A 17971-nucleotide genomic window follows, 5' to 3' on the forward strand; every position below is an offset into this window, starting at 1 on the left:
ACAACAGCCTGGCCGCTGCGTTCTGCACTAGCTGCACCTTCCGGGTCCGGCACAAAGGTAGCCCCAAGTAGAGGGCATTACAGTAGTCCAATCTTGAGGTGACCGTTGCATGGATCACTGTTGCAAGGTCCCGGCGCTCAAGGAAAGGGGCCAACTGCCTTGCCCGCTTCAGGTGGAAGAATGCTGACTTGGCAGTGGCTGCTATCTCCAGTAGAATACCCAGGCTCTTTACCTGGTGCGCTGCTTTCAATGGCGCACCGTCGAAGGCCGGGAGAGCTATTCCCCCTCCCAGAGCGCCGCGACCCACACAAAGGACCTCTGTCTTCGCTGGGTTCAACTTCAGCCCACTCAGCCTAAGCCACGTCGCAACAGCCTGTAAAGCCTGGTCGAGATTCCCTGGGGCGGAGTCGGGCCGTCCATCCATTAATAGATAGAGCTGGGTGTCATCTGCATATTGATGGCAACCCAGCCCAAACCGCCGGGCAATCTGGGCAAGGGGGCGCATATAGATGTTGAACAACATCGGGGAGAGAACTGCTCCCTGAGGCACCCCACAATCCAGTGTGTGCCTCCAGGACCGCTCACCCCCGATAGCCACCCTTTTTTTCAAGAGAGGGCGGACCATGGCCTCTTTCAAAGATGTTGGAAATTGCCCTTCCAAGAGGGATCTTTATACATTATGGTGTTGTAATAATATTGTGATTGTTTGCAAATCTCTGCTGTCTTTACCTTGTACATTACAATGACAGTAGGCAGGGGTAGAATTCTAGCAGGAGCTGCTTTGCATATTAGGCCATACTTCCCTGATGTAGCCAATCCTCCAAGAGTTTACAAAAAAGAGCCTTGTAAGCTCTTGGAGTTTTGGCTACATCAGGGGTATATGGCCTAATATACATAGGAGCTTCTGCTAGAATTCCACCCCTGACAGTAGGTAATAGGGTTGCCAATCCTCAGGTGGGGGCAGAAGATCCTCCAGTTTGGAGGCCCTTCCCCCTCTTCAGGGTCATCAGAAAGGGGGGGGAGAGGGAAATGTCTGCTGGGCACGCCATTATTCTCTATGGAGACCGATTCCCATAAGGTATAATGGAGAATCGATCCCTGGGTATCTGGGGCTCTGACGAGGGCTGTTGTTTGAGATAGAGGCACCAAACTTTCAGTGTAGCATCCAGTGCCTCTCCCCAAAATACCCTCCAAATTTCAAAAAGATTGGACCAGAGGGTCCAATTCTATGAGCCCCCAAAGAAGGTGCCCCTATCCTTCATTATTTCCAATGGAGGGAAGGCATTTAAAAGGTGTGCGGTCTCTTTAAATGTGATGGCCAAAACTCCCTTTGGAGTTCAATTATGCTTGTCACAACCCTGCTCCTGGCTCCACCCCAAAGTCTCCTGGCTCCACCCCCAAAGTCCCCAGATATTTCTTGAATTGGACTTGGCAACCCTAGTAGGTAAGCATCCATCTTAATTGATGGATAATGTGTAGTGAATTAATTATGCAAAGATTTGGTCTATATATGGCCATATTTTGGCCTTTTCCTGTTGTAGAAAGTGAAAATGACAAGTCTAATACAGTTATATTTATAACAATTTTAATATTGAGGATTCAGCAGTCAGATTTAATAATAATTTCTCAGGAAAAAGTGTTTATAACTACTGTTCATAAAGGAAATCTGCTACTCCAGATATAAGCATTCACTTCAATTATTCACTTTCACCATCTTCAGTGAAGGGTAGGAACAACCTTGACAGATTTTATGAATGGGTCTGAGATTTTGTTGCTACTTTCTTTGGATTTTAAAGAGTAAAGCCGATGTAGAAATTCTAAATTCTTAATGGAAGTTCTTCCAGACAAAAGGCAGAAGAGGAGGAGGAGTTGTTTCCTCAGGTCTGAAAGTTTTATTTGCTACTGTTACACTCCTCTCCTGGGGAGTTCCAGAAGCTATCTGACTTCTGCTTTGAAAACATTGAAATGGCTCTGAGCAGCGCCGATATTACAGTTCTGGTAAAACATTAATTCACTTTTGCACAGAGTTGCCAGCCACCTTTAGCACCATGGGGGCTCAGGCTGCTTTGTTTTTGCCGGCTTAAACTTTAACAGGTTTGGTGTCTGCATCTCTAAACTGGACATTTCTGTTGAACTGCTGTCTGTCACTTAGAAGTTAAAATACAGGAGCCCAATCTACCCCCCCCCCCCCATTTATGACTAGTAAAAACTTGTTAAGGCCAGGCTTTCAAAAGTGAGTGGGTGCGCCTGTCCCTGGAAGCGTGGCGTTTGCTCTTTACCCCACTGAAAGCAGCAGCTGAGGCAATTTAACTAGTGTACAATATCTTTCTATCCCTCTGATTACCGTGGGAGGTTATGAGGCAGACATGCAATGATGTACTTTTAAAGGGCGGGGGGGGGGAGAAAGGAGGCAGGCGAGAGTTTCTCTTCCTTCCTTTGTGTCCCGCTGAGGCGCAGTTCAGGGCTGCTAGTTCCTGCGCTCAGGGTGGTGCCGAGCTCGCTCCCATCCAGGCTCCCTCCTCTTCGCCCGCCTCGACTGGCCCTCTGTCTCCCCCCGGGCTGCGTGAGAAGAGTGTGTTCGTGTCTGGCCCGGCAAGATGGCGGCAGCGGCGGGGTCCGCCACACAACTGCTTGAGGTGCCAGGAGAGCCCATCAAGGTGGCGAGCGCGACCCCCTTGGCCCCTGAGGACATCGCCCGCAGGCTCCAGAGCACAAGGCGAGAACTGAGCAACAGGCGCAAGATCCTGCTGAGGAATCTGCCCGCCGAGAGCAGCAGCCAGGTGGGTGACACACCCCGTCCCTAGCCACCCCTGCCCGAGGCGTGGAAAGTGCAGGGCAAAGCCCCAGAGGGCGGGAGGGGGCAGCTGAGGGCAGCACAGACCCCTACCCTGGCTTGGGGATAAGGAGGGGCAGTGAAGGTGGTTGATGGCGTTCATAGAAGACACGCAGGTGGGCGATCCCCTTATCCAGGAGTAGTGCAGAAGGGGTCCCTGATTCCAGCACAAATGAAGTTAGTCAAAGGGTATAGAAGCGGGACATATGTGGGCATCAGTGATGGAGTAAGCCACCGCCAGCGCTTATAAAGTGTTGGAAAGGGAGGAAAAATATATAAATTTTCTGGAGTAGAGGGTGAGGATTCCTAGATCAGGAATCTTGGTGGTCTTCTGGAGGTGAGAGATGTGTGTAGGTGGGCGCCTGTAGGACCCTATTTGGAGCTGCCAGGGGCACCCTGCCCTCCCTTTTTTCTGTAGGCCGGGCATATGCTGGACACAGGGAAAATAGGAGACAGGTGTGAAGAACCTCTTACTGGTTTTGACATTACGCTATTTTTTATTAATACAGTATATTCCTGATATACCCTATACTTGTGGGTGTAGGGGAGCAACAACTGTGGTGCCTGGGTAAAGAGGAAGTTTAATGTCTCATAAACTGGAATAGCAGAGTTGCTAGGAGTCATTCTTGTCAGAATGATAGGAAATAAGCCAAAGGAAGCAGTTTTTCCTTGTATTCTTTTGCATGGAAGTATGCTTCTATTCTCTCGTCTGTGGTTCCCTGCTCATAGTCTTGTTTTGATTTTGGAAATCGTATGCTCTCATATGATCCATGTATTGTTTGGGGTCTCCTGTACGAGGTCTGTGAGTTAATTTTAATGAGTTGTTAGAGACATTATTGTAGTGTAGATGGAAAGAAATACTGGCACAAGATTTCCAAAAGAGAATATTGTAGAAAAGTACTGGGTTGATGTAACCAACACACAATTACCTATATAAATTGCATGTGGTTGACAAATTAGCTGGGATCCTCTAGCTCCTAACATACTTATTGCATGCTGAACAAGCTGAGTGTCTCAGGTAGTGTCTCACATGCTTTCTCCTATGGATGGAGATGGGCGGGTTTAAGTATGCTTGCAGTATTCACTAAAAGAACACACACACACACCCCATATTTAGATGCATAAAACAGCTACCAGGACTATTATTCTAATTAAACATACTGTTTGTGATAAACTTTTAATTTCAAAGAATGAAGATTATTTCAGATTGTTTAATATGTATGGCTGTATTTTTTTTTTTAAGTTTGGTCACCTAACCTCTTCTCTTTGGAGACCCATTTGTAACTTTAGTTTGTAATGGTAGCCAGAACACAGGAAGCAGTCTTATCTAGCCATTGGTCCATCTAGTTCAGCACTGTATAGCCTAGTAGCATTTCTTCAGCATCTTGGGCAGCGTCTTTTGCAACCTTTGCTGCATAAGACCTTTCTAATGGGATTACAAAATCATGCATGGGATAGAGAAGGTAGTGGAAGAAGTACTTTTCTCCCTTTCTCACAATACAAGGACTTGGTGGGGGGGGAGCTTAATGAAATTAATGAGCAGTAGACTTAGAACAGATAAAAGGAAGTACTTCTTTATCCAAAGGGTAATTAACACATAGAATTCACTGCCACAGAAAGTGATGGCAGCTGTAAGTACTGACAATTTCAAGAGGGGATTAGATAAACAAATGGAGCAGGGGTTCATCAATGGCCATTAGTTACAAGATAAATGGAACATTATGTCTGGGGCAGTGATGCTTTGTATTCTTGGTGCTTGGAGGAACAACAGTTGGAGAGCTTCTGGAGTTCTGGCCCTACTGGTGGACCTTGTAGCATCATAGAGTTGGAAAGGATCTCCAGGATCATTTAGTCCAGCCCTTTGCACAATGCAAGAAAATCACAAGTACCTTCCCCTGCCCTTCTTCTCATGATCTAAGTTCATAGAATCAGCATTGCTGTCAGATGGTCATTTAGCCTCTGTTTAAAAACCTTCAAAGAAGGAGAGACTACCACCTCACAAGGAAGCCTATTCTACCAAGGAACCATTATAACTGCCAAGAAGTTCTTCCTAATGTTTAGTTGGAAACTTTTTTGATTTAATTTCAACCCATTGGTTCTGGTTCAATCTTCTGGGGCAACAGAAAACAATTCTGCACCATCCTCTATATGACAGCTCTTCCAGTAAACATACCCAGCTCCTTCAACTTTACCTCTTGGGACTTGGTCTCCAGACCCTTCACCATCTTTGTTGCCCTCTTCTGGACACATTCCAGCTTGTGTATATCCTTTTTGAATTGTAGTGCCCAAAACTGAACACAATACTCTAGGTGAAGTCTAACCAGAGCAGAGTAAAGTGATACCATCACTTCATGTGATCTGGACACTATACCTCTGTTGATACAGCCCAAAACTACATTTACCTTTTTAGCTATGGCCAAAACTCAGGTGCTATCCTGATGGCACCTGGATTTTGGCCACTGTGTGACACAGAGTGTTGGACTAGATGGGCTGTTGGCCTGATCCAACATGGCTTCTCTTATGTTGGGTTAAAATCTGGGAACTTCACATGCAATGGTAGGTGCTTTAGCACAGAAATGAAACACTTCAAAGCCTGACTTAATCGCAAATCTGACATATAGAGTTGCCATCTCTTCCAGTGGAGGTGGGATCCCCTACTGCCAATCAGCTGGCTGATGGGTGGGGGACTTACCAGGAGAGAGAGGAAGGCCCAGGTGATGTTGCTGGTGACATCACTTCCAGCACACACAGGAAGTGATGTTATCACACCAATTACATCCAGGTGACGCTCTGTTTTTTTGGGCAAAAATTCTATTGTAGAAACTATTTTTACCATAGAGTTTTTGCCCAAATACCAGAGCATCACAAAGATGTTGCCGCTTGATGATTTCACTTCCCATGCATGCCAGAAGTGATGTTTCCACATTACCTGAGCTTTCATCTCTCTCTCCTGGTAAGTCCACCCCCATGCCCCACCTGTTGCCAGGAGGGACCTGGCAACCCTACTGACATAAGAAATTGCAAAGAGAGAGAACATTCTAATCTTCCTGTGCCTACTGTTGTGGATCTGAAAGTATCTGTTCTACAAAACAAAATATTCTGTATAGTATAGTAATGTATAGTGAGAAAGTGCTGCATTAGAACTCATCAAGCAATTAAACAGCTTTTATCATTCTGGTTTAAATTGAGACTTGGACTTCCTCACTCAGTATAATCTCTAGTAACCTACCAGGATCCATGTTTTAGAAATGTTTATAGACTGTTCTTAACATGCTTAACATATCCTTTTACTGATGTTGGTTAATTCTTTCATGCCTCAGATAATTAGTTTGCTATTTACCTTTTATTGTGCTTTCTTTTGTTTTCACTGCATGAGAGAGGAGCTAGAACCTCTGACCTCTCTCAATGTTCATTATGTATAATTAGAAGATCACAGCTAATTTGATATCAGGCCTTTTTTTGCTCAGCTCCTCCCCGTTTCCCCTTCTGCGACTTTCCTAAAAAGAGGCAAACACTTTTCTTCCTCTGTATCTGAAGAAGTGAGTGCTTACTCATAATAGCTCATATTGGAATAAATGTTGTTAATGTTTAAGGCTCCACTGGACTTCTGTTTTGTTTTTAAACCACCCTCACAGCTGCTACCTCAGGTTGCAATCAAGGGCTGGGATGACAACAGTGCAACTGTGTTTGTCCTCATATGCAATCTAGAAGTCACTGAGTTAATCAGTTGGATAAATAGATAGCAATGTCCAAAGTATAATTCAAAAATATTCAGTGTATCTCAAAGGCTAAAATACAGTCCAGTTTATGGTTGTCACTTATAAAAAGGTCTTACAGAAAAGTTTCATCTTGCCTGTCTTTCTAAAACTCAATAAGGAATGAGTCCTCTTGCACTTCTTTGGTTGAGCTGTTTCATAATGATAACATAACATGATGATAATTGAAAAATTGGATTTAAGCCACAGTATAACAAATCATTGAACATGTTACTCAGATGAATGTAACCAAGTGGCATCCTTCAGATATGCCAGTCCTGGGTTGTAAAGCTAGGCACCAGCATCTTTAACTGTACCCAGAAGCAAACAGGCAACCAGTTGAGATGTTGCAAAGCAGATGTTATGTACTGAAAATATTTAGTTCTTGATCAGAGATGTGTGACCACATTCTGTACCATAATTGACTTAAAAATTAATTAGTGGAGTGCACTACAGTAGTCTGGTCTCAGGTCCTGTTAGAATAGATATGAATAGCAAGTTACATGAATATGAGAGCCAGTTTGGTGTAGTGGTTAAGAGTTGCAGGACTCTAATCTGGAGAACCAGGGTTGATTCTCCAGTGTTCCATATGAAGCCAGCTGGGTGACCTTGGATCAGTCACAGTTCTCTCAGAGCTCTCTCAGCACTTCCTACCTCACACAGTGTCTGTAGTGGTGAAAGGAAGGGAGGGTGATTGTAAGCTGCTCTGAGACTTCTTGGGTAGTGAAAGGTGGGATATAAAATCTACTACTGTTACACCTCAAACAACTTTTTATTGGGGAATATTAATATTTCTTAGCTCAAAATGGTAAGCCTACGAGAGGTGAGGTGTACAGGATCTATGTCTATGTCTACGGAGATAGACCACTGAAAATCCTTTGGTTAATAATGGATTTTATTATAGCATAGGGTTTCAAATAGTTACATCCCAATCAAACAATTTCAAGCATACAAGAGGAATACAAGAGTTTAGCTGAATAAGCAGGATGGGGGAAGGTGATACAATACCTATATCTTGCAGGGTAGTCTCAGTCAGAGGAAATGCAAGGCCTCTGGGTGGAGATTTCTCTTGAGAGGAAGGGGGGTGAGGGTAGGAAGGGGTGGGAGGAAGGAGAGGATGAAGGGATTCCCTTTTTCCTTCTTTTTCTCTCTCGACCCTTTGCTCTCTGGACCCTAAACCTGACAGGTGGGGTTGTCTATTTTCATGGAAGCTTTCTTGATTGGTCTCAGATTGATGAGTCTTCACCTGCTGTGGCGGAGGTCCCCAACCTTTTTGAGTCTATGGGCACCGCTGAAATTATGAGACAAGATGGAAGACACAACTACAAAATGGCTGCCACGGGAGGCAGAGCAAACCACAAAACATCAGGGGGTGAGATTAAACTATAGGTTTTGTGCCAGACATACAGTAATGTAATATTGAATCAACCACTAGAGAGTGCAAAACATGTGCAGAAAAGAATCTCCCCCCCCAAAAAGCAATAGGAACACACAAGAAAGGAAAGTGAGACTGAGGAAGAGCTCCATATCCTACAATATAATATAAGCACACCCATCTTGTGAGCTATTTAATATTCCAGCCTCTGCAATAATAGCTTCTTCAATGATTACTTTCCCAACCAAATAAAGTTTTGGCTGATGGATATGTAACACGTTAAGGTGCTACAGAACTCTTGGTTATTTTGGCTGAAGCAGACTAACATGGCCATCTTTCTAGAATTTGTCTCTTGCATGAGTATAGTAGTACCATTTGCAAAAAGAATCAGTGCTAAAGTCTCTGATTTTATTACAGATCACAATTCATAGATTTTTGAAAATATGTAACTACATTAAACGTTCTTCATCCTTTTTTGGCCACTAATAGAGAAATTTAGTTGCTGTTGAAGGAATAAACATTTGAATACATATTCTTTTATATATACTGCTGTATGGTAATTACCAACACTGGTAGGTCCAGTTTATCCTCTGATGGCAAGTGTACAGCTCTTGAATAGTTTCTACTGCTGCAACAAGTTAACATTTAAGCTATCTGCCCTTGAGGAGAAACAGACAATGTTGATGCTGGAGGTAACAGTGATAACCAATCTTTATATGCTAGCCCTGGGCTGTCAAACTCATTTGTTATGAGGGCTGATTCTGACATAAATGAGACTTTGTTGAGTCGAGCCATATCGGGTGGGCTGGGCCATGTGTGTACCTATTTATGATTAGGTAGCTGAGATGTAACTTTATAAAGCAGTGGTGGCCAACAGTAGCTTTCCAGATGTTTTTTGCCTACAACTTCCCATCAGCCCCAGCCAGCATGGCCAATGGCTGGGGCTGATGGGAGTTGTAGGAAAAAAACATCTGGAGAGCTACCATTGCCCATCCCTGTTATAAAGGACAAACTCAAAGATTTTTTAAAAAACCCCTAACCATTAAAGCATCCTTAAAACAGTAGCACTCATTGGTACTTTTTCTTTGTATTTCTCTCATGGGATCCAGGGAACTGGGCAAAGGAAGTTCTGGCTCTTCCTTTCTTTCCCCAGGGGACCAGGAGGGGGAGGAGCCTCAGCCAATAGAAGGAAGAGAGACTTGGCTCAGTAGTTCTGTTGTGCAATTGAGAGAGTCTGGCAAAGCAAGCTGTTATGCAGTAGATGCTAGTAGAATAAGATGCTGAGCAAGAATTTTACTAGAAACAGTGGATACATGAGAGACTAATTTGGGAAATAGTATTTCTAAAGCCAATAAAAAACTAGTTGGAGCTGCAGCTTACGTTACTTCTAGAAAAGAGAAGAAAGATAATACATAAGTTGTGCACTTGTGAGCTCTGACCTGGACAGTCCAGGCAAGCCCAGTGTCATCCAGTCTTGGAAGCTAAGCAGGGTAGACTCTGGCAAGTGCTTGGATGGGAGACCTCCTTGGAGTACAAGAAGTCGGGAGGGCAGGGACAGGTTTTATTCAGCCACCTCTCTGAATATCCTCCATGCCCCCAGTAAGGGTCAGTCACCAGAGGTTGCCATGACTTCCAGGTGAGCGTGCACACACACACACACATACAAATACAAAAATAAAAATAAGTTGTGCACTTCTTGAGAAAGCAGAGTGATATTGGAGCTATCTGTAGCATGAATATAGGCTTCATGGAATTTTTCCAGGTTTCTTTAATGTTTTAAAAGCATTGGCTTCAATTGAGTTTGTTCATAGTCTTATTCAAAGTAATTAATGCTAGTATGACATCAGTGCTGCTAGTCGATATCCTATGGCAGGGGTGTCAACTGTGTGGCCTGAGGGCCAGATCAGGCCCCTATCAGGCCTGCAAGCAACTCACTGTCATCTGCTTCCTTCTCTCGCTCACTTCCTTCTGTGTGGCAGCTTCCTTTGCCAGGCTTGCTCAATCAAGCTAAAGAGCAAAGCCTCTATTTTCTCCATTGGCTGACCAGCACATGAAGCAACTTATGCACAAAAGCTCACAATGCCCAGCCATTTCATGTTTTCCTCTGAGTCTTAGGTGCAAAGCATTGGCCATGAGATTTCTGTAATGAATGTCAATAAGTCAAAAGTAGGTTTGCAACTCACACAGACACCTGCTACAGTGCAGACATTGTCTCCAGATTTTGATGCAATAATTCAGAGCAAGAGGTGTCAGTTATCAAAAACTGTTAAATAAACAAAATATTGCAAAAATGCTAATCTTTTAAGCATATTTTATTTTGGTTTTTTTAAAAAATCTTTAATTGTGTTTGTCTGCATCCTTTATAAAGTCTACACTACCTGGCATTCCATTTCATGACACACATGGCCCGGTCCGAAAATTTATGTCAGTTCCAGCTCTCATAGCAATGAGTTGGACATCCCTGTCCTATAGCTGTTTCATAGAGGAGATGGAACACCAGAAGGGAGGGAACAAATTGAGCACATCACCCTCCATACATGCCAGGGAAGGCTGTGGGTGTGGCTTCAAATTCTCTCCTGCAATCATGTTCCTTTTTGTCAGAGACACATGCAGGGAAGAAAACGTGGCCATTCTAGCCACAACACCATCATGCCACTGGAATTTTCTTAACAGAACAATCCTGATAGAATGATCAAAATGTCTCTTTTCTACAAGGCTCTTGGGGTAGGGTGTGGAGAAGGGCTAAGAAGCACCACCCTTTCACCAGGCAAGAGGAATTCATATATTAGGGCAGCAACAAGGGAACATATAAGTACAGATTAGCACCTGCACCTCATGCACTGGGTAACAGTCTCCTAGCCATACATGAGGTTTTGCATCATTAAACACAATCATTTGGGATGGATCATTCATGTGATAGGCTGCCCCACAAGCTAATCATTTTGGCTGGCAAATCTCCAAATACCATCACTCTGCAACAGAGAAAAAGTTCATTGCTGCGACTTTTCCTTGTTATCACATTAACCATTGTTCTCTATCTCTCCCTTTGCTGCATCATGCATGCTGCATGGCTTATAAGACAATTAGCAGTGATCCGGGGGAGAGTGCAGTCTGAAGAGCCAACACCTCCCCCTTGCAAGAACACACTTCTGCAGTCATTGGATGATCCTCCAGCCTCCTCTCAATGTGAGTTCCATTCTGAGTTAGTAGTGAGCATTGAGGTAGGAACTGATCCTTATCTTTCAAGTCCCAGAGAAACAGTGACACCATGGCCGGTGCTAGGGTTTTTGGTGCCCTAGGTGAGCTGCCCACTAGCGCCCCCCCCCAAAAAAAATAAAAAATAGATAATTATAGGAGAAATGAAGAAACTTTAAACTATTTACAGGTTTTTTTTAAAAAAAATCATGAGATTAAGCAATAAAATTTGTGAGAATACTACTTGATTCTTTTAGCTGGAGGTGCCAGGGACAAGACCTTCACATGACCATTTCTACTTTATCCTTTTAGTTGGAGGTGCCAGTGACAAGACCTTGTGCATGTGAGAAAGATGCTCTACCACCGAGCTATGGCTCCCACCCAATGACTCTGCTAAAGTAGAGTAGGAAGGATGAGTAGCAGTATACAACTTCAACAGGAGCCAATTTTTAGAAACTGTCATTGGCTCTTCTTCAGCTTTTACAATTGGTTAATTTATCCCTGTTGGGCTCTGAGGAGCACACTGCACAGCCACTGTCCGGTTTCGCGTTTCCTGGGTCTGTAACAGACCTGGGGAATGCAAAACCAGCTGGGCAGCATCTGCGCTCCATGGAGCCTGCTTTCCACTGGGGAAGGCAGGCTCCAAGGAGCACATGTGCTGCACTTTAGGTGGCCACCTACTTGACCTACTCCCACCACTGGCCATGAGTGACACACCTATGATGCAATCTACACATTTATTGGACTGCATCAGGCACAGAGTTCTGAAAACAAGACAAATTAATGGGCTTACCAACTCTCTTGTTTGATAGGATTGCCAGCCCCCAGGTGGAGCCTGGAGATCTCCCACTTTTACAACTGATCTCCAGATGACAGAGTTAGCTCCCCTGGCTGCTTTGAAGGGTAGACTCACCATGCGGAGGTCCATCCACTTCCCACACCCTGTCCTCTCCCAGCTCCACCTGCAAAGTCTCCAGGTACTTTCTAACACAGGCCTGGCAACCCTGTTCGAGCATGGCTCCTGCGCATCGGTGATTGTAAAACATTCTAAGCTACACAAGGGTTTGGGGATGTGGTGCAATCAAATTTTTACTCAGCCTGTGTTGAGAAGGGATTTTTAAGGTTAGACCAAGCTTATTGCCAGACTAATGTTATGCCAGCACTGGGGGCATAACTGAGACTGTGGAGGTTTAGGATGCCAGCTGTCCCACTTAAGGTGCTAACTGATACCTTATTTATAGTCTGCCTTTGTTGCTGAGTTTCAAGGCAGGCCCCCATGATACCCATTTCTACTCCAGCATCAGAGTAGCTTAGATATCGTGGTATACGGCTTAGTTGTTATCCAAAGCTAGGCAGAGTTTAGGATAGCATTGATAGGATCCAACCCAATGTTAGGTATTTATACGGTGGGGGGGATCCAGAGTTCACTGGGGCTTATTTCCCAGTAAAGACTGAAGACGTATGCTTGCTGATGTGGGAGAAAGACTCATTAAATTATGTGGCCTTTATTACTATGCATGTGTAAAACATATTGGGTGTTTGCTTCCAGGTTAGCACATACAGGACTATGATATAAGTCATGTACATGTCAGTTTTTGATTAAACATACTGTGAATAGAAAAAAATAAAGTGTAAATGGCTTTTAATGTGGCTGCTGATTTTATTACATTTATAGTTTGAAAGACTTTAAAATATTGCTACAATCTGCTTTTCTGGTCTTAATGGCTATAAGAAATTGGTTTGAACATAGTAGCTGTTCAGGGTTTCATTGTTAGAGCTGGAAAATTGTTATGAGCTATTTTAGCACATTTATTTTCATGGTGCAGACAGGTCTTGTATAATACTGCAATGAGCATTACCAAAAATGGAGTTCATTGCATAGACGTTTTCATTTTCATTAGCCACACTGCCTGTTGGAATAAGCTTAGCATTCATTTTGTCAGAGTTGTTTTCCTAGATATCCATAGCAATATTAGATTACATGCAGATAAGTTTGGGAAAACGTGGTGTCTGAAAAAGCCCCCCCCCCCCTTAAGCATGTTTTGTATCATCCATACTGATGAATAATTCAGAGGATATTTGGACAGAAATATAGATTTGGCTTTTTGTTGTTGCAAATAATGCTGTTTCAGTACTATTCACTATAAATGTATTATTGATCACTGTATATGAACACAATGTAAGCAGATGCCGATCATAAACATTTGCATTTTTTGCATTAGAAGTGTAGTTGTGCAAAAATAATCAAGTATTATAAGCAGGGGTCATTTTGTAGAAAAATAGGTGGCAGAGCTCATTACCATAACTCATTAGCATATGCTGCACCCCCTTCCACCAGCCAAAAGCAACCCAATGCAAGAAAGGAGAGCCCCATGTGAGCAAGGCCTGCTTGGGCTGGCTAGAGATCCAGCCAGCCCAAGCAGGCCTTGCTTGCCTGGGCTCTCCTGGGTCGCTGCCCACCCCCACAGTTCAAAGGCCAGCAAGCCAACCACCATCCAAAATAACATAAGAAGTGGAGAAAGGGTGGTGCGAGCTTCTCCAGGGCTACTGGGGGCCATGGCCGGCCCACCCACTAGGCAAACTAAACATTTGCCTAGGGCATCGACAAGGTGGGTGTGCCAAAATCCACCATCGACCCTTTCCCCTAGGCAAATCCCTATTTGCCTCCCCCTCCCTCCCAGTTTTAATGCCCGGGAATGGGTGATGAAGAGCCACACTCCTGGGCTCTTTCAAGGCCGCCTTCCTGCCGATCAGCGGGTAAAGCCATCCAGAGGCTGGCAGCTCCTAAGCCAGCCTTCCATGTGCTCACCACGATCAGCGGAGGCCACCGCTGCCACCTCCCCACTTCCTCTCTGGATTGCGTGGGAAGGAAGTGGGGAGGAGGCAGCAGTGACCACCGCTTTTTCAGCGGCTCGCTTGTCCTTCCCGCTGCCCCAGCGCTGATTGTGGTGAGCGCTCAGGAAGGCCAGCATAGGAGCCACTGGCCTTTGCATGGCTTCACCACCTGTTCTCGAGCATTAAAATTGGGGAGGAGGGGAAGGCGCCATGGAGGGGAGCGGGGGCAGTGGGACATGGCACGGGTGGGGGGTAGCAGGCAGTAAGGCTGGGGGTACCATGTGCCCTAGGGTTGGCCCTGCTGAGAGTGTGGCAAAGCTCCTGATGCCTGGTTGGCTACTCACTCTTCTAATCCAGGGATTGTTATGCAGCTGCAGCTACTATTCAATGGACAAGATAGGTGGGGAGGAAGAGAGGGAACCATCAGAAAGGTTCAGGAGCTGCACTCCTGTGAGCTCCTGCTGAATCTGAGGTCTGATTATAATGTATTGTGGGAAGAAAAGGGTCAGGACAGTTGATAAAGCTGTGCATTCCCACCCAGATTTCACAAAATAGGATGTTTTGTCCCATTTATGCGACATAGGATTGCATGGAGTAATTTTTCCCCCTCCAAAGGTGCACTGCAGGTTGCATCTGATCTGCATTAATGGTCCCCAATCAAGTAAGGGAATTAGGCTTGCTGACCTCAAGGTGGGGCCTGAAGATATCTTAGAACTACAAATGACATCCAGACAACAGAAATCACTTCCCCTGGAGAAAATGGCTGCTTTGGTGCGTGAACTCTGTAGCACTCTACTCTTCTGAGGTCCTTCCCTTTTCTAAACCCCGCCCTCCCCTGGCTCAATGCACTCTCCAGTTCTTCAGGAATTTCTAGGCTTCCCAGCCTCCCCGCCCTGGTGGGGGACCCCTGAATTTGCAGCCTCCTCCCCCGCTCTCCAAAAATCCGGAAGCAGGGGGGGGAGAACATGCGTGTAGGCATCATGTAGTTGTAGAGCTCCTGATCCGTTTGTAAAATGTGTGCCTTTAAGGCTGTGCAGGAAACAGGAAGGGCTTCATTGGAAAGGGTCAGTAATAGTTTCCATGGAGAACGGCCCCTCCCTTTTTTTGCTTTCGTTTTCACAGCAAGTAGAGTTCTTCAGGAAGATCTAGTAAGTATTTGTGTGTGTGAGAGAGGGAGGTGGCAGGGGATTCCCTGGTATGGAGGCCCTCCCCCCTTTTAGAAAGCGTGGGGGGGAGGGAAATGTCTACTGGGCACTCTATTATTCCCTATGGAGAACTATTTCCATAGGGAATAATAAGGAATTGATCCGTGGGTATTGGGGGCTCTGGGGGGGCTATTTTTTGAGGTAGAGGCACCAAATTTTTAGTATAGCATCTAGTGCCTCTCTGCAAAATACCCCCCAAGTTTCAAAACGATTGGACCAGAGGGTCCAATTCTATGAGCCCCAAAAGATGGTGCCCCTATCCTTAATTATTTCCTATGGAAGAAAGGCATTTAAAAAGGTGTGCTGTCCCTTTAAATGTGATGGCCAGAACTCCCTTGGAGTTCAATTATTCTTCACACCCTTGTTCCTGGCTCCACCCCCAATGTCTCCTGGCTTCACCCCCAAAGTCTCCTGGCTCCTCCCCCAAGGTCCCCAGATTTTTCTTTAATTGGACTTGGCAACCCTAGGAATTTCCCATTTGGCAACTCTGAAGGGAATCCACATGTAAATCCAGGACTGCGAAGAGCCACCATGGGCTCCTGGACAAAGATTCCTGTAAGAATGTACATCATTTCATAAAATAATGAAACATTAAATATATTAAGATATAATGTACCATCTGTGGGGCTTCCAACAACCTGAAGAAAAGTGTCTTGCCTCTTTAATGGAGTCTTAGTGTGTAGAAATGGGCAACTGAAGCTTTTCATGGCACAGAGGTAGCCTCCCATTAAGCCTCTCTTAAGGAAGCCAGATATTTAAAATCACTTTTGGTTTTAGATCACTTTTAAATAGTTATACCTACAAATTATTAGTTTAAATCAGTGATTTAAACTGGCATTGTTTTCATGGCGATTTAAATTGTACTCTGCTTCTGGGTGAACAAGCATAAGATTTGACTCCTTTGCTTTATTTTTTGTTTGTTTTATGGCAATATAGTTCATTTTATGTTCATTCTTTCACAGTTGACAAAGGGTGTTTCTGCTTTACGTGACTCAGTAGTGTTTGATTGAATTTCATAGGAGCTCACACTTCTTTGGTACCATATCAAATATGAAGCATTTCTAAGAGGTTAGGGTTAGAAATCAGTTTGTTTGTTTTTTAACCCTGTCAGTAGTTGCTAAGATTTGCAGGGTGTACTACAAAATTATGTCTACAAAATTAGGTTGATAAATAGCAAGATACTGAGCATATTTATTCAAAATAAGTCTCACTGATTCAATTAGGTTACTCTTAAGCAAGAGTCAGTACGTGCAGTGGTTAGAGCAGGGGGGTGTCGAACACATTCGTTATGAGGGCCAGATCTGACATAAATGACACCGTCTAGGGCTGGGCCATGTATGTCATAAAATGTAATTCCAGCAGGGGAGATATAAACTTTATATTACACAAAAGAAATCAAGAGAGAGGAGAAAGGAAGCAAACCTGCTCACAGTCCAGATAGGAGACTTCCAGGGGCTTGATTCAACCCCTGGGCTGTACATTTGGCACCTCTGTGTTAAGTATCAGACTAGCATAAAATAAACAAGAAAAGGGAATACTGTCACTGCACTGTCTCATAAGAGTAAATTCTTATAACATCATTTACTTTCTCTCTTTGTAATATGTGGCTAAATTCGCTTAATATAGAATACACATATGTTTGAGAATCGCAAGACATGAATGTCAGATGAGGAAGGAAGGAAGGAGGTGTAGGTAGGGAGGGGGAAAAGAAAACAACTTTAACTTTAAATATATTTTCCAAGCATTCTCCTTGCTGGCTTGGCTTGGAAAAGTTATTTAAAGTGAAAAATGCCTTCTCCAAGGCTGATGGGGTGGTGGGAGCTTCAAGAGCCACACAATATGTGTGAAAGAGCTACATGTGGCTCCTGAGCCACAGTTTGGCCATCCCTGGTCTGACTAAAAGTGCATCCATTTCCCCAGACTTTTATAAAGGATTAATGTTTAAGAAGATTTTGTTTTCTTGAAGTTCGATGGTTTTACTTTAAAGACAAGTAGTCTGTACAAACTGACTTGTTGATCTGCTTGTCAGTAGAGAAATTTCTAAGTTACAGACTGAAACATAAGAGTCCATTGTGGTTTAATGCCTTTAACGGCTTGGATTGGGAATGTCAAGATTAGGGGTGCCAACTCTGGGTTTGGAATAGGGTTGCCAGGTCCTTACCTTGAACCAGCAGGGGATGGAAGGGGGCTCATGTCCCTGACATGATGATGTAATCGCTTGGCGACACTTTTGTTTTTGGGCAAACTCTATTGTAAAATTGGGATCAAACAATAGTTTTGCCCCAAAATTAACGTTGCCACATGATGTTCCCAGCATGATGATGTCACTTCTATGTGATGTCATCACATCAGAGATGTTACGTGGGGACATGGCTGTTGGGAGCGGGGCTTCTCTCCACTAGTCAGCTGGCCTGTGGTAGGCAGGAGCCCACAAAATCAGGGAATCTCCTGCTCCCACTTGGGTACTGGCAACTTAGTTCAGAAATGTCTGGAAATTTGAGGGTGGCGCCTAGGAGACTGGAGTTTAGGAAAGGAGCTTGGTAGGATATAATGCCATTCCACCTTCCAAAGCAGCCATTTTCTCCATAAATTTATGAATGAATAAGTGGTTTATGTATCATGAAGATTAGTTGTAATTCTCAAACATCTTCAGCCCCCCACCTGGAGGTTGGTAACCATAGTCAGGATTAATGTATTTTTTTCAAATCTGAAGCTCACTGGATAACCTTAAACACTATAATCTCTCAATACCTAAAATAGATGTGTGCAAATG

At 44.2% G+C, this 17971-nt stretch overlaps 1 protein-coding gene across 5 annotated transcripts in view; it reads left to right on the forward strand.

Annotated features, from left to right (window-relative positions):
* The first annotated feature begins 2310 nt into the window (after window positions 1-2310).
* Window positions 2311-17971, forward strand: part of RAVER2 (ribonucleoprotein, PTB binding 2) — a 47664-nt gene continuing 32003 nt past the window's right edge. For 2 of the 5 annotated variants that reach the window (XM_060231949.1, XM_060231951.1), the window contains exon 1: window positions 2311-2780. In XM_060231949.1, the coding sequence (XP_060087932.1) occupies window positions 2598-2780 (183 nt within the window). In that variant the 5' untranslated portion in view covers window positions 2311-2597. The remainder of the gene's footprint in view (window positions 2781-17971) is intronic. The other 3 variants (XM_060231950.1, XM_060231948.1, XM_060231947.1) reach the window with 2 other exon arrangements.

This window comes from Heteronotia binoei, chromosome 2 (genome assembly GCF_032191835.1).
Source record: "Heteronotia binoei isolate CCM8104 ecotype False Entrance Well chromosome 2, APGP_CSIRO_Hbin_v1, whole genome shotgun sequence".
In the NCBI taxonomy this organism is placed as follows: Eukaryota; Metazoa; Chordata; class Lepidosauria; order Squamata; family Gekkonidae; genus Heteronotia; species Heteronotia binoei.